This window comes from Sinohyriopsis cumingii, unplaced genomic scaffold (genome assembly GCF_028554795.1).
Source record: "Sinohyriopsis cumingii isolate HCF-2022 unplaced genomic scaffold, ASM2855479v2 utg000059l, whole genome shotgun sequence".
Classification (NCBI taxonomy): Eukaryota; Metazoa; Mollusca; class Bivalvia; order Unionida; family Unionidae; genus Sinohyriopsis; species Sinohyriopsis cumingii.
Window position 1 is genome coordinate 214225 of NW_028315865.1, and position 15725 is coordinate 229949.

General features: G+C 34.0%; 1 protein-coding gene across 7 annotated transcripts in view; it reads left to right on the forward strand.

The window, feature by feature from the left end:
* The window catches only part of LOC149774976 (UNC5C-like protein), a 40099-nt gene extending 25575 nt beyond the window's left edge, over positions 1-14524 (forward strand). For 6 of the 7 annotated variants that reach the window (XM_089944586.1, XM_089944588.1, XM_089944584.1 and 3 more), the window contains 3 exons: positions 2414-2560; positions 5605-5772; positions 11145-14524. In XM_089944586.1, the coding sequence (XP_089800712.1) occupies positions 2414-2560; positions 5605-5772; positions 11145-11483 (654 nt within the window). In that variant the 3' untranslated portion in view covers positions 11484-14524. Of the gene's footprint in view, positions 1-2413; positions 2561-5604; positions 5773-7002; positions 7064-11144 lie in introns of all 7 variants that reach the window. The other variant, XM_089944589.1, reaches the window with a different exon arrangement.
* Positions 14525-15725: the final 1201 nt, after the last annotated feature.

Below are 15725 nucleotides of genomic sequence, written 5' to 3' on the forward strand. Positions count from 1 at the left end.
ATTTGCATATCGGACATGCATACCCGACTCACGCATGTCTCATGAGGTTGGACCAGAATGTATCTTACTAATCTTACTAGTGTCCATTGATAGTGAACATATTCTTTTTGAGTGTCGACTTCCATCCTGTGATGCAAAATTATTTGATGTGAACTCAATGATAAAACTATGTTTATTTACCAACTGAATTTTTTGTGGACATTTTGAGGGAATGAATTTTACATAACAAATTATGACCATATGCTTTTCATTAGTTTATGTTACTTTTGTCTTATTTTGTATATCTTTTACAGAATTTTAACAGCTTTGCCATTTATATTTTGTCTTGTCAGACTATTATTTTTACATTTATTTGGGAGGGTGTATCTTTTTACAGTTTTGTGTAGATTGACCTTGTACATTTTTAGAACTTTACTTTTTTTCAAGGTGACCTTAAGCACTAATATATACATGCTCATAATTCAGTATCAGATTTCATTTTGGGGAGAAACTGTTGTGTTTCAGGTAAATATATATGCGCAATACAAAATATTTATGAGAAACATTAAAAGGATCAGAGTTAAAAGGACATACCTACCAATACTGCTTAATATTTAAAAAAGCTACACAAACAAGTAACGGAGGAAAACACTAAATGTTCATGAAATTTTTCTTTCTTCTTAATTTCATATTTTCATAATTTAAATCAATTTCACTTAATATCAAAGGTTTTTCTATGCCCTGAGAAGCTTGTTTTGTAACTTAACTATCTCACTTTCTCCATGAACCATTTCTGCTGTACTTTGGATATAGTCTTTGTTGTTTGGGATCTTGAATATGTTTTTTTTTCAGTCTCATAGAATTTCTTTGTGTTTTAATCATCATTGGATTTATCGGAATCCATACATCTTACTTATAACCAGACTTTAATCATATTGGGTTGTGGCATTATCTTGCTAATCATATTGGGATTTGGCATTATCTTGTTTATCATATTGGGATGTGGCATTATCTTGTTAATCATATTGGGATTTGGCACTATCTTGTTTATCATATTGGGATTTGGCATTATCTTGTTAATCATATTGGGATTTGGCATTATCTGGTTTATCATATTGGGATTTGGCATTATCTTGTTAATCATATTGGGATTTGGCATTATCTTGTTAATCATATTGGGATTTGGCATTATCTTATTTATCATATTGGGATGTGGCATTATCTTGTTAATCATATTGGGATTTGGCACTGTCTTGTTAATCATATTGGGATTTGGCATTATCTTATTTATCATATTGGGATTTGGCATTATCTTGTTAATCATATTGGGATGTGGCACTGTCTTGTTAATCATATTGGGATGTGGCATTATCTTGTTAATCATATTGGGATGTGGCACTATCTTGTTTATCATATTGGGATTTGGCATTATCTTGTTAATCATATTGGCATTTGGCATTATCTTGTTTATCATATTGGGATTTGGTATTATCTTGTTAATCATATTGGGATGTGGCACTATCTTGTTAATCATATTGGGATGTGGCATTATCTTGTTAATCATATTGGGATTTGGCATTATCTTGTTAATCATATTGGGATTTGGCATTATCTTGTTAATCATATTGGGATTTGGCATTATCCTGTTAGTCATATTGGGATTTGGCATTATCTTGTTAATCATATTGGGATTTGGCATTATCTTGTTTATCATATTGGGATTTGGCATTATCTTGTTAATCATATTGGGATTTGGCATTATCTGGTTTATCATATTGGGATTTGGCATTATCTGGTTTATCATATTGGGATTTGGCATTATCTGGTTTATCATATTTCTGACAAGGATATATTTGTGAGAGGTATTTGTGATACAAGGGTTGAAAATTAGAGCTTTAGTTTTAGAATTGTACACCTGTGAGTCCTTTTGTTCTTATAAGATTAAGTGAAGAATTCTTTAAATTTGAGATAAAACAAGACTAATTTCAATGCCTGCCTAATGTTCAGTGAAAAACTCATAATTTCAAAGCAAGTCATTAGAAAGGGAGTGAAAACTCTGAAGTTGAGGAAGAAATATTTAGATGTTTACTGAAAATGGGGGCTGATTTCTATGAATGAACATGTGCTATATGCTTGGTTTGTATCATTCTGCAAGTTATAAAATTCTCAGAGAGATAGAATTTATATTTCCCAAAAATTATACCTAGGAAATCCACAGCAGTCATGAAACATTTAATCCACAATACTGTTTTTGTCTCGATACATTCACTCATACAACTATTGAATTAGGATTGTACTCATTGTCAGATTACCATCAGAGGATCAATCAGATCTTAAAATGAAAAATATAACTCGAAAGGGTATTTTTATGATGCCATATGTACTCAAGTATATATTTCCTAAATGATACATAACTCTGGACTGTCTATTCCAGAATCTGAAGTCTTTTGAACGTGAGGAGATGCAAAGCCGGGTTTCAGACTCACCAGTACCTTTATTCGTCCAAAACAATGACAGAAACGTCTCTGTAGAGTTGGCACATCTTTCCCATGGCTGGGATTGTGAGTCAGAAGAGGTAGAGGTAAGCAAACATTGAAAGGTACATCTCTCAGAAGTGAACTTCTGCTTCAAGATGCCACACAGTTTGTATGATATTTCTTAGACTGCTGCCCTATTTTGGAAAGGTGCACATATAGATGATCAATCTAAAATGGAGAAGAAATATTCAAACTTTATATGGAATTTCTTAATTGATTTTCTCATTTAAAATGCTTTGTACAGGGATGAAAATTCTGATAAAGGGATCTAGAAGCATGTCATACACACACACACACACACACACACACAGATACACACACACACAGAGTCAGCAAGATGAATAATTTGGTGATTTCTATTGACTCTAGATTAATGACATTGAAACAATATTTAAAACACATTAACTTTTGTCCAGGTTACAACGTAATTACGGCTTATGGATTGATGATCTCTGTCTGTCTATTCATCCATCTTGTGTCAACACTCAGATACAGGTTTGCGTTTTTGTTATTTTTTCAAATACTGTTGCTTGTAGAGTCATGTGGCAATGTGTCCCTGATATTCATTAGGCTCAGATTCTCTTGTTTGGATTTACTATGACCAAAGGAATTTTAGTTCAGAACAAAGTTCAAGATGTGTAAGATTTAAATAGCACGATGAATGGAAATTACAGAATCTGCAGTTAGCATTATCAGGTTTCAAACGAGCAACAAGTGGGCAGGAGGAACATCAACATCAGGGACAGTTGAAAAGATATGGTTGTGGGAGTGAGGAAATCAATGACAAACCTGGGTAGCAAGGTCAGTTTCTTCTAAAATGCTGAGTCAGCATCATTTAGTTACTGGGTGGTTTATACATCTTGTCCTTCATTTATTAAGGGTTATTCTCAGAAAAATGAGAGGAAGGATGGGAGAGATAAAATAAGATAAACTTGGGAGGGTGGAGAGACATCTCAGAAAACCATGCAGCTAAAATTGTAGTGTAGAAAAATTGGATAGGATGACAGAGCATTATATAAATATATATATATATATATATATATATATATATATATATATATATATATATATATATATATATATATATATGGGGACATGTACTTCCTACATATATGGACACACAAAGGATAGTGGTGTGTGATAGTGTTTTCATTCTTTTTGCCAACAAATTGCACAAATATGATTTAATCAAACATAGTTTGTCCTTCACCACCATTTATGTGCAGGCATTTATTTCTCTGATTGGCAGCATATAACCCTTTAAGTAGATTTAGGAGTTATATAGAATCGTTATTTGTTTATTATATAAACTTTTGACTTTGTACTTTGTATAATTTACAATGACACTCTTTGCCCCAGTTAGATTTTCAATTTTTGATGGTCATCAGACCAGGTTTTCTGACTTAATTTGATAATGCTTAACCATGCAGCCTAAAACGACATTGATAGGTAGCTGAGTAAGTCACACGTTTTTTAGCAAATTGATTGCTGTATGTTTCTCAAACTGTGTTACATTTTTTTAGAAGTAATTTACAATTGTCAGGACAATGTTTTAAATCTAGATTCGATGTTTTGGATGCATTTGGATGTTTTGGATGCATTGGATGTTTTGGATGCATTGGATGTTTTGGATGCATTTGGATGTTTTGATGTTTTGGATGCATTGGATGTTTTGGATGCATTTGGATGTTTTGGATGCATTTGGATGTTTTGGATGCATTTGTTTGGATGCATTTGGATGTTTTGGATGCATTTGTTTGGATGCATTTGGATGTTTTGGATGCATTTGGAGATTCAGATTGCAAGTGAGAATGTTATTGTAGATATTTAATCTGGTCATACGATATAACCTCAGAACTTGACTTTTCTTACATCTTTGACTTGTTCATTCCTTTATGTATGACACTATCACCAGAATCCAATTTTGATGAAAAATCTTAAGTGGTTTGGTCTTTATTTGATTTTCATTTTTTTTACAGAAGTTATGCATGCTAAATCTGTGTCATTATATGATAAGGATAATGAATTTGTTATAGACTGTTCATTTAAACCTAATTTTTGTACAATTGTTTCCTAACATTGTACTGTAAACAATCCATTTTTGTTGCATCATCTAGCTTGACTTTTTCACATGCAGATAGAGATTTTGTGTCCTAGTCTGACCTCACATTTTTTTGAGAGCTGAGTCATGACTCTCCATCTAAACTCTTACTTTTTATTTCTGTACCTGTACCTATGCTTTTTCTTTCTCTTCTGGATCTTTGGTAGTTCATTTCATGGCATTGCATTCTCTCTTTCACTACATCTCACTCAGTTTATTCTGTCACCTACTGATCAGTTCCCATGGTGCACAAGTCTGATCTCTGATCCAGTCCCAGGCTGTAACACAATGGCACCGCTCATTTAACTGATGAAATAAAACTTTTTTAAGGATCATCATATGATGTGTAGTGTCCCTGAAAAAAATTCATGCTTTGATATTGCAAATAAAACATACGCCACTAAAAGTTCAATTATTCATCAACGATCATATCAAATAATATAGAAAGTGAAATTAAAAAATTCCCCGCTAAAAGTTCAGATATTCATTGATAATCACAACTCATAATATAGAAAGTCCAGAAAAGTAGAGCCATATCAAAGATTCAAAATGGATAACTGGCAAAATAGGAGTAAAGTAACAACCAAGATCTCAGGCATTGACTTTTCAAACTGTGATGTGGTGCATAAAATACCGACAAACGTAATGACTGAGTGATAATCTGATTAGCGCCAATAGTTACAATCAGCATGATTCATGCAAATCGAGCATTGATAATTCTCTCAACCACTCATGTATTTGCCAAGTACATGTTGTATTTTAACTATCTGAAAATAGGTGCCTAGTTATGTATCTTAAACTCCAGAATCAATTGATATTCACCTTTTTGAGTCCAAGTTCCATTTGAAGTATTAATCTTTTTCAGGAGATGATTTGGGTACATAATGGTTGGGAGCTAAATTCTTGTTATGCAGATTTACACTCTCTGATTCTTTGGAGACTTTGTGATTGCAAATCGCTTGACATTGCTGTTTATTTTCTCTCCAGGAACTTCAGCTGGATGCAGTTTGGCATGGTTTGACTCCTCACTGCAGTTTTGTGTTCAAGCATGAAAATGGTACTCCACCAAAAGAAATCATATGTGAGTTTCAGTCCTTTCAGAAGGGAAGAAGTGATAGAAGAGCCAAGCTAAAGATAGCGGAAATGCAGTCACTGGTAGGTTGATTCATATCTTGCACAATAATGTCAGTGACCAATACCATTAAACTGGAGTTCACCAGTCACTCTTGTCTGTTGCTGGATGGTGGAAGCATACACTGTGATTTATAGACCAGTTATGTTTTAGATGGAGCAAACTGTCTTAACTCATTCAGCCCCAGACCCGTTATCAGTATCACTGCTGCTATGCCCCAGCAGCGCTAAGCTGTGTCTAGCTGCATGTGCCCCAGAGTTTTTACCTGTTTGAAAAATTTTGTAAACATCGTGCACATGCATTCACTCTTACCTTAATTTCTCTGCTTATATCCAATTAAAATCCAAGAAAGTTTCACCATTTATTGCAAATGAATTTGTCTACACAGTGATGTATTTTTTTTCCTATTTGTCCAAGTCTTTCACGACTTATTTATACAGAATTTACAAAATTATGTGCAACGTTTATCTGCAAGAACTCGATCATCATTGCTGTCAGCATCCTCATCTTCGGATGATTCAGTCTCAGAAACTTCTATGTCCGAATCGAAATCTCACAAAATATCCAACTGCCGAACATATCTTTCCTCAGCTTGCTCAGTATTTTCAAGATCAAACCCGAGAAACTCCTCGTTTTTGCTCTCATCAAAAATCACTCTTACGTCTGCCATCATTTACGATTTTTCATGACCAGAACACGTGTAGTTAAACCGCTTTCAAAACAGGAGCCCTTATCTTCTGAACAATTCAAATTTCCACAAATGAAAGTAAAATCATTTCTGATTGGTTTAATAGTTGTTAGTTCTTGGAATAAACCCATTTCTAACCAATCAGAGACGTTGAATCTAACACACATTCATCACGCTTGGAGACGGGATCGGCCATTGAATGCAGAAACCAGATCACGCCTACAGACGGGATCGGGGCTTAAAGGGTTAAGTGGAAAACCAGGAGACCCATATCACGCACACTGTATATGTAGGTTTAATATGTGAGGAGATGCATCAGTGAAAAACAAGGCAAGATTACATTTTATTATGCTGGTACAACATGCAAACTATACTACAAAAAACTCACAGACTCGCTTTTTCCATAGACTGATTCAGTATGACATCAGCTGTCTCTGGAAATATGGCCATAAAGATTACTTTCTCGCTGAAAATTCTAATCTTGTCTCTAAGAATTTAGTTGGCATTGGCATCTGAATCCTTGGATATAAAAGCATCACTGCATATCAACCATTTTTCTTTCTAGGTCCAAGTCAACAGTTTGGAGTCATTTTCATAGTGCCTACCCAATGTAGAGGAGGCTAAAGGTGCAGATTTTGTACATGTACTTTATTTTGTACAGTCTTAGCTAAAGTTTAGCGTTTAACTCTGATTTTTTTGCACATTGTATAAACAATGTTATTCCTGGAATCACGAAACTTACTGAGGGGATGCATATGGACAAGTAGTAGACCCCTATCACAGAGTAGGTCAGTATCATCCATATTTTACTTTTAACTTACATTATTTCAATTTGGCATTTTAAGTTTATTTCTCAAGCTCTGATCATGTTAGAATCGTCATATAATATGATTGTATGCATGTGCATTTTTGGTAGCACACCTCTGAAATAAAAGAAGGTCAAAGTTACCTATATTTCACATTTTCCTGGCTTACATTAGTTTTCAATTTTGCCATTTGGCCACTTAAAGGATTTGAACCTTCTGTATTACTTTAATGCATGGAATCATGAAGCATGATGGGATGCATTCTGATGAGCATTAACACCCTCATCACAAAAGTAGATAACTGTCACCCATACTTAATGCTTCACTAACTTGGGTTCCGTTTTGTACATTAAGTTTATGTATAAAGCTCTGTTAATGCTAGTCATTAAAATAGATGATTGTTTGCACTGTTGTTAGTAGGAAGGTCACTGTGACCTACATTTCACAATTTACTGGCTTAGGTAAAACAACTGTGTTTAGCTCATGACCAAATAGGATTTGGGTACATTGTATGAATGCTATTATACCTAAAATCATGAAACTTTGTGAGGTGATGTAACTTGATGAGTGCCACACCTTCATTGAAAAATTATTGATTTTATTAAAGTTTGTTTATTTGAGTGCTGTTTATGTTCAAATAATTAATCTTGACGATTGGATGCATTAGTACTTCACATTTACAGCTAAAAAGGCCACTTTAATAATAGGTCATCCAGGTGTTCAGAACTATTTCAATAATGAGTGCATTTTTTTAGTTTGATTACTCGTACCTTTAAATGTCAATTATTCATTTTAATTGGATTCTGATACATTCCATAATCTTTTGGCAGGTCATTATTTATATGCCCTGAGAAGTACATTCAGCACAATTAATGTTAAATTATGTTAATTAAATGTTAAATTATGTTAATTAATGTTAAATTATGTGGTTATTTTTGGATGAGATCAGCCTAAAAGTGTTATCCAGTACAAACCAGAGAACAATGAAATCTTGGGGTGTTGAAAACGAATTTGTTCAGGCCCCAAGGTCATTTTTCTTTGTGCAGTTTAGTACATGGCTACCATTGTAAATGTTGATAGTGATCAATAATTTGTGATGCCTAGCACTGGGGCATCACTATTTGTGTATATGTCAAATACATTCCAATGTTTTCATCTAGACGTTTTTTGTGTATATGTCAAAGACATACCAATGTTTTCATTTAGAAGTTTTTTGATGACATTTTAGGTGCATAACATTCAACAATAAGCATTGAATATACTAGTTTAGTCTTAAGGTTTTAATTAATAATTAATATTTAACATAATTTGAATAGATACACATTCCTGACCACAATGACATAATAGTGTTGAGCCAAATCACTTACAAAGCACACAATGTTTACTGAATTATATCTCAGAAGAGTGTTAATTGTGGCAAATCAAGCAATCGATACAGTCAGCGACTTTGCTCAGTGGAAACTCTGAGTAGTTGTTTCCCCTGGGGAAAATAGACTCTAGATTAAAATTTCCATGGAGTGTGAAACTACTGGTGGGTCATTTTTTGAGGGTAAAATTGGTATGTATTTGACATTTAGCAGAAAATATAGGAGTAGAATGGCTATAGACTCTTCTCCCCTGCCCCTCCTTAAAGAAGAATGGTTTTAGATCTAGATTTTCCCTCTGAAAAACACTACTCACTATGGACAAAAGTAAGTTCCTGAGACCCTATTGTGTGTACAGGTATGCAATTTTAGGGGCATATTTATCTTAGGAATATAAATAACTTCATTTATCTCAAGGTCATGGTGATCTATTTTTCTTGTTTTAAAGATAATGCAAGAGTTTTAAAAAATGTAATGGTGGAGTAGGCAAGACACATCATTCTGTAGTAAATATAAGAGTAGAATGGCTATAGACTCTTCTCCTCCCCTGCCCCTCCTTAAAGAAGATGGGTTTTATTGTAGAGTTTCCCTTTGAAAAACACTACTCAGTATGGACAAAAGTAAGTGTGTGATTAGGATTTTTAACGTAGCTTTAACAGTGTTTCAGTCATATCGCTACGATGTCTGCAATGTAACAGTTTATAGTGATGTCTAGCATTGCGGCATCATGCCGCACACATGTAGTATGATGTCCTACACAGTCACATTATCCGTCACCATGCCGGCCAGTCCTAACACTAACCTCTTAATGCTGAGCACCAAGCAAGGCAGCTGTTAGTACCATTTCTGTAAGTCTTTGGTATGACTCAGCTGGGGATTGAACCCATGACCTCCTGCATCCAAGGCGGACTCTCTAACCACTAAGCCACTGGAGCAGTTCACAAAAGTAAGTTACAGGAATCTAATTTAATATGTCAGTAGTTAAGTCAAGATAATACGATTCGCACAGTTCCTTTGACCATATTGTGTGTACAGTCATGGAATTTGTCTGTAGAATTGTTGTTTGTTTACTATTCCTTTCTGTTATCCTTTTTCCAGTCAAGAAAAATAAGGGGTCATGCTGTCAGTAACCAGGTTCAATTCAGGACATTTAGTTGCCCCAATTGCTCTCTTTTCTCACCAATTGCTTGCAGAGAAGCAACCATCTAGTCAAGTATCTTCCTGTGGAGTTGCAAATTTGAGTCATCCAAGTGAGATCTGAAGTTGCCCCAAAAAACCAAGGCCTGATATTAACACAGATTTAAGTCAATGTTCATATTATTCTTTTCAAGTTATAAGTAGAGAAAATTGAACTGAGGATGTACACAGAATGAGGACAACACAGGGCAGGAGTTTTTCATTTTCTCTCACCTTAACTTGGTTTTTGGTTGTCTTTTTAGGTGCTCAGTGTCTAATTGTTACATAGTTCATAATTGTTACATGTAAAGGTTCAAAATATATTAGCGTCAGTTATATTTTGGTTGTAAATTTACCGATGACCACATTAACCTTACCTGATTGGCAGAAAGGGCAAACTGATGCATCAGTGCAATGTTATATTGCTCTTGTATTTTGGCATGTGTGGGGCATGCATAGTTGTACAGATACCAGTTTTTATGCTGGCATGCCTATTTATGAATGCATGTGGTAACAGTTGCATTTGAAAATTATTCTAGCTTCATTCTCATTGGTCTGTCTGTGTGGGTTCGAGTGTGTGTGAGAAAGCTTGCCAGTAGTTTCTTGTGGGTCGGTGGTTATTTTCAGAGTTTTCCTGGGTTCTTCTTCCACCATTGATACTGGCCACCGTGTATAGCCTATCGTGTGCTGAAAAATGGCGTTAAAACCTACAACAACAACAACATTCTCATTGGAATTAAGTTAATAGGATCTGCACTGAAAGAATTGCAGCAATGCTTTTAATCATGAGACATTGGATTTTTTCAATCGGAGTTTTAGTATTTACAACAATTTTGCATGGGCTGAAACTCGCAATAGTATGAACTTTTTTAAGCTAGACATGCAACTGTTTTTTTTTCATTAGATCATAAAAAGAGGTCTTTGTTTCTTCTCATTAGAAATAAGTAATCTAACTGAAGCAGAATGCCACACATGCTCTACAGTGGCCAGAATATTCATGTCCTAGATAGATTACATTACATACATCTCCTGCAGGGATGTACAGAATTATTTTTTTTGTTTTTTTTGGGGAGGGGGGGCATGGCAAACATGTAGTGATCAGCCCCCACCCTTGCCCTATATGTGGGCACCCATGATCTCCTTCCCTCTACTTCTCTCTTAAATATGACAGAAGTGCTTTTTGAAATGTTAACGCTTGTTAGGACTTCAGATCCAGGAATTTTCATTCATATGATCTCTCACTTCATGCATCATGATATTATGATGTTACGCATGTGTACTATTTAAATTTTAGTCTTTCATACCAGATTCTATGGTCCAAATATTGTCCCTTTGAATTATGTTGCTGTGAACAATTTCAGACAAATACACCACTTTCTGTGGTTGATGGCAATACAGAGTCAGAGATTACAAGGAGACTAGTCCTATTACTTGATCCAAAGAGTGACACTGGGATATGTTCCGACTGGCGAGGTTTGGCCGAGAAAATGGGATATGACCAGGCAGAAATTAATTGGTTAAACACACAGGGCAGTCCCACAGGAATCCTAATAGAAAAATGGATAGAAAAAAGTAAATCCTTTCATGAATTGCAGACAGTTATGGAAGAAATTGGTAGACTGGATGCTGCACAGGAAATAAGGGAAGTATTAGGCAGCAGTAAATATGGACATTATGACAATTCTTCTGCACACAGATAATATAATTATTCACAAGCCATGTGCTGATATTTTATGGAAATTTCTGTGATCATTCCAACCATTGTTTGGAGCAAACTGCTTGCGTTCCTTGACAGTTTGAAATTGACATGTATCATGTAAAACAAAAACTATGGATGGTTGCTATAACAATCAAATTTTTTAATAATAATGTTAATATTTTTTTAGTTTAAGACTAATACAATGTATGCCAGTACTTCAAGCTTCGTTTTAGGCTACAAGTGTTCCAGATGAATGAGAAGAAGAATGTGTATGCTTGCATGCTCATTTTTCTTGGGCTGTCATGTTCTGTGACAATCAGCTCAAGTACAAATTGTATCATGACATTTCATGGTTAGATTAGGGAACTGTGGCCTTGCAGTCGCTGGATAATCTGGACAAAAGGTTATGCTAGTCTGGGATTGTAAAAGTCATAAAAATAAGAGTGATTTTTAAATGTCATACATAATCTTTGCAGATGTAACACCTTGATTTGGTCAGTTTTTCGAACCTCTGGTTCAATTAGTACATGGGGAAAGTGTTTTAAAATAAATTATTACTGCACTAGTGATTAGTCCTAAAATTGGACAGGATAGTGTTCGCAGCCTTGAAATCTGTTTTGTTAACAGAATGTAGAAAAAACCTGTGTGCTCTCCTGCAAGTAGCATGCTGTGAGAGACCAGTCATAGATGCAATATTTCTCACTTGAGATGTGTCTCATGATGATGTTTACACTGAGATGGCTTTAGATGTGAAAAGACTTGGTTTTATACAAGAAAATTAATTTTCTTTTTTATGAATTGAACATTATAGGCATGATGTGATGGCTGATGTTGTCTTTGGTTCTGAAGCTTTCCAGTACATGAGACTTTCATCGGTCATCCTTGTGAATATTAATGTTTTTCAAAGTACATGTATGTGCTTGTTCAGAGGAGTGTTTAATAAAGCTTCAGGTAATTGGGTATTTATATTTATTACTTCTGTCTAAAAGAATGTGTCTCTAATGCGGGTGGCATGGTTCCCATGCTTTTCTAAAGATAAATTTCCAGGTCATTTCCAGGGTTTTTTCCAGGATGAAATTAATTTTGTCAAGGTTCACATATGACCATTACTGACTGGGATTTTACTGGCACAGACAAATTTGCTATTTTAAGGTTAAACTCTTTTCATTACAAGACAAGATTTTAGTTATTTGCGTTTATTGTTTTGTATATACTGTTATAGGAAATGTTTACTTTGTATAAGAAGCTAGACTGGTTTTCATACCTTCTATGTAATGAAAGATATTTGGATTCACTCAGCATATATGTTTATTGCAAGCACCCAAATGATCCATACTGCACTCTACAAATATTCTGGTTAGAGCTTGATAAATTTAACTCATGATCAGTTTAATTACGACTCAGTTATGTAATTGTTTCGGGCGTCAAGTTGTGGAGGAAAATTCCTGGGTTTTTCATGACTTTCATCAATATTTGCGAAATTCAAGGACTATTCACGGTCAAGAAAAAATTTATCATTTCTCCCAACTTTTTCCCTATTTCCCGGTAGCGTGGGAACCCTGGGGTGGTGTTAGTTCGCAGGTATACCTCCACACATTCCTTACGTTTATTTCTGTTGATGCAAATTTTGATGTTGAAAATTTTATCCTTTGTTGCAGCTCTTTGAGATTGTGTGATTCAGGTTTAGATTGACATTTATTGTGTGATTTTATTGCCAATGTCAATTACAATGTACTATGTATTTTATTTGTCAGTTACAATGTACTATGTATTTTATTTGTCAATTACAATGTACTATGTAATTTATTGCCAATGTCAATTACAATGTACTATGTATTTTATTTGTCAATTACAATGTACTACGTATTTTATTGCCAGTGTCAATTACAATGTACTATGTAATTTATTGCCAATGTCAACTACAATGTACTATGTATTTTATTTGTCAATTACAATGTACTATGTATTTTATTTGTCAATTACAATATACTATGTATTTTATTGCCAAAGTCAATTACAATGTACTATGTATTTTATTGCCAATGTCAATTACAATGTACTATGTATTTTATTGCCAATGTCAATTATAATGTACTATGTATTTTATTGCCAGTGTCAATTACTATGTACTATGTATTTTATTGCCAATGTCAGTTACAATGTACTATATATTTTATTGCCAATGTCAATTACAATGTACTTTGTATTTTATTGCCAATGTCAATTACAATGTACTGTGTATTTTATTGCCAATGTCAATTACAATCTACTATGTATTTTATTGCCAATGTCAATTACAATGTACTGTGTATTTTATTTGTCAATATTAGTTATTGTGTATTTTATTTGTCAATGTCAGTTACTGTGTATTTTATTTGTCAATTTCAGTTACTATGTATTTTATTTGTCAATTGTCAATGTCAGTTACTGTGTATTTTATTTGTCAATGTCAGTTACTGTGTATTTTATTTGTCAATTTCAGTTACTATGTAATTTTATTTGTCAATGTCAGTTTTTGTGTATTTATTTGGCAATATCAGTTACTGTGTATTTATTTGCCAATGTCACTTACTGTGTATTTTATTTGCCAGTGTCAGTTACTGTGTATTTATTTGGCAATGTCAGTTACTGTGTATTTTATTTGTCAATGTCAGTTACTGTGTATTTATTTGTCAATGTCAGTTACTGTGTATTTTATTTGTCAATGTCAGTTACTGTGTATTTATTTGGCAATGTCAGTTACTGTGTATTTTATTTGTCAATGTCAGTTACTGAGTATTTATTTGTAAATGTCAGTTACTGTGTATTTTATTTGTCAATGTCAGTTACTGTGTATTTTTTGTCAGTGTTAGTTACTGTGTATTTTATTTGTCAATGTCAGTTGCCATGTATTTTAGCCACAAAATGAGGTTTTTGTCTTGAATGTGGTCTTGCATAATGTTATATTTTTTGTCTTGACTTGTCATCTACACAACGGATAATGACAGCCTTTTTTGTAGAGATCGACTTTTTAAATGAAATAAATTATTTGAGGATTTTAAACGGATTGACTTTTGGTGTTTCTACCCTCCTATCCATCATCATCGTTGTACATAATATTATCTTTACTTTGTTGTTGAAGTTTTTATATTTTGTCCCTTTATAGCAGATTAAAAAAATATCACAAGGGTTTATGCATAGTATAAACCTAACTCTGCTATATAACTTTTTTTGTTTCATATAGAAGTTGCCTTTTTGTTGTAGTACAAGTGGTACTAGTTGTTGTCGTGTTTATTCCTTTTTAGAACAACCCTATCTACGGTATTTACCGTATATGTTGGGACACAGTATTTGTTGGGATACCATAAATTTATTTTAAAAGTAATTTTTTTGTGCACTGTATGTTTTTTTCGAGTCGTAAGTTGTGGGACACCTTTTAAATCACTCGAAAATTACATGTCGGAAAATGCACTCAAACATAAGTTTTTAAAAAAAAATTTAAAAAAGAAAACGCTGTGAGTGTTGTTTGTTTACACTTTTCTTCCTAGATGCAAGTTTGCTAAGAACAAGAGCTCAGGTAAGAATGAATCGTTTGTGTATATGAGAACGAGTTCAACTTTTTCTGTTCTAATTTATGCTTCAACAAAGCTTTTTTAATTAAATGTCAAGGTCCGTTCGTGCTCGTTACACGACTTAATTTGGCAAAATAACTATTGATGAGCACAGTATAAACTATTCACTGTAATTACGTAAAACTATATTCGGAGAGAGAGAGAGAGAGAGAGAGAGAGAGAGAGAGAGAGAGAGATAGTGACGGTACAGAGTGATTGATAAACTTACTAATTCCGAAAACCGAACATCTTTTATTTACACAGCAGTGATATCTGACATAATCCAAGTACTGCTGAACATACTTGAATGTCGCTAATATATTTAATTTCAATCCTTCAATCTGTCCACATTCTTAATTGCCCACTCAACTTCATCAGGCTCAAATCCATCAAATTCGTCCTCTTCACTGTCACTGCCATCACATTCAGTATTTTAAGGACACATACTTTGTGCAGGTATTTTTATATTTAATGTTTGCGTTGGCGGCAACACATCTCCTGCTGCGGAAACTGCAAGTACTAAGGTTAGATAGTTTTTATCCGCACTAGTCGTGCGAATTCTCACACTTTTAACACCTTTCTTTCGACAGTTCGTCCGAGAATAAGATCAAAGTACATAGGAGTTTCTTCCATGTTAATTATCATCTTGTCTT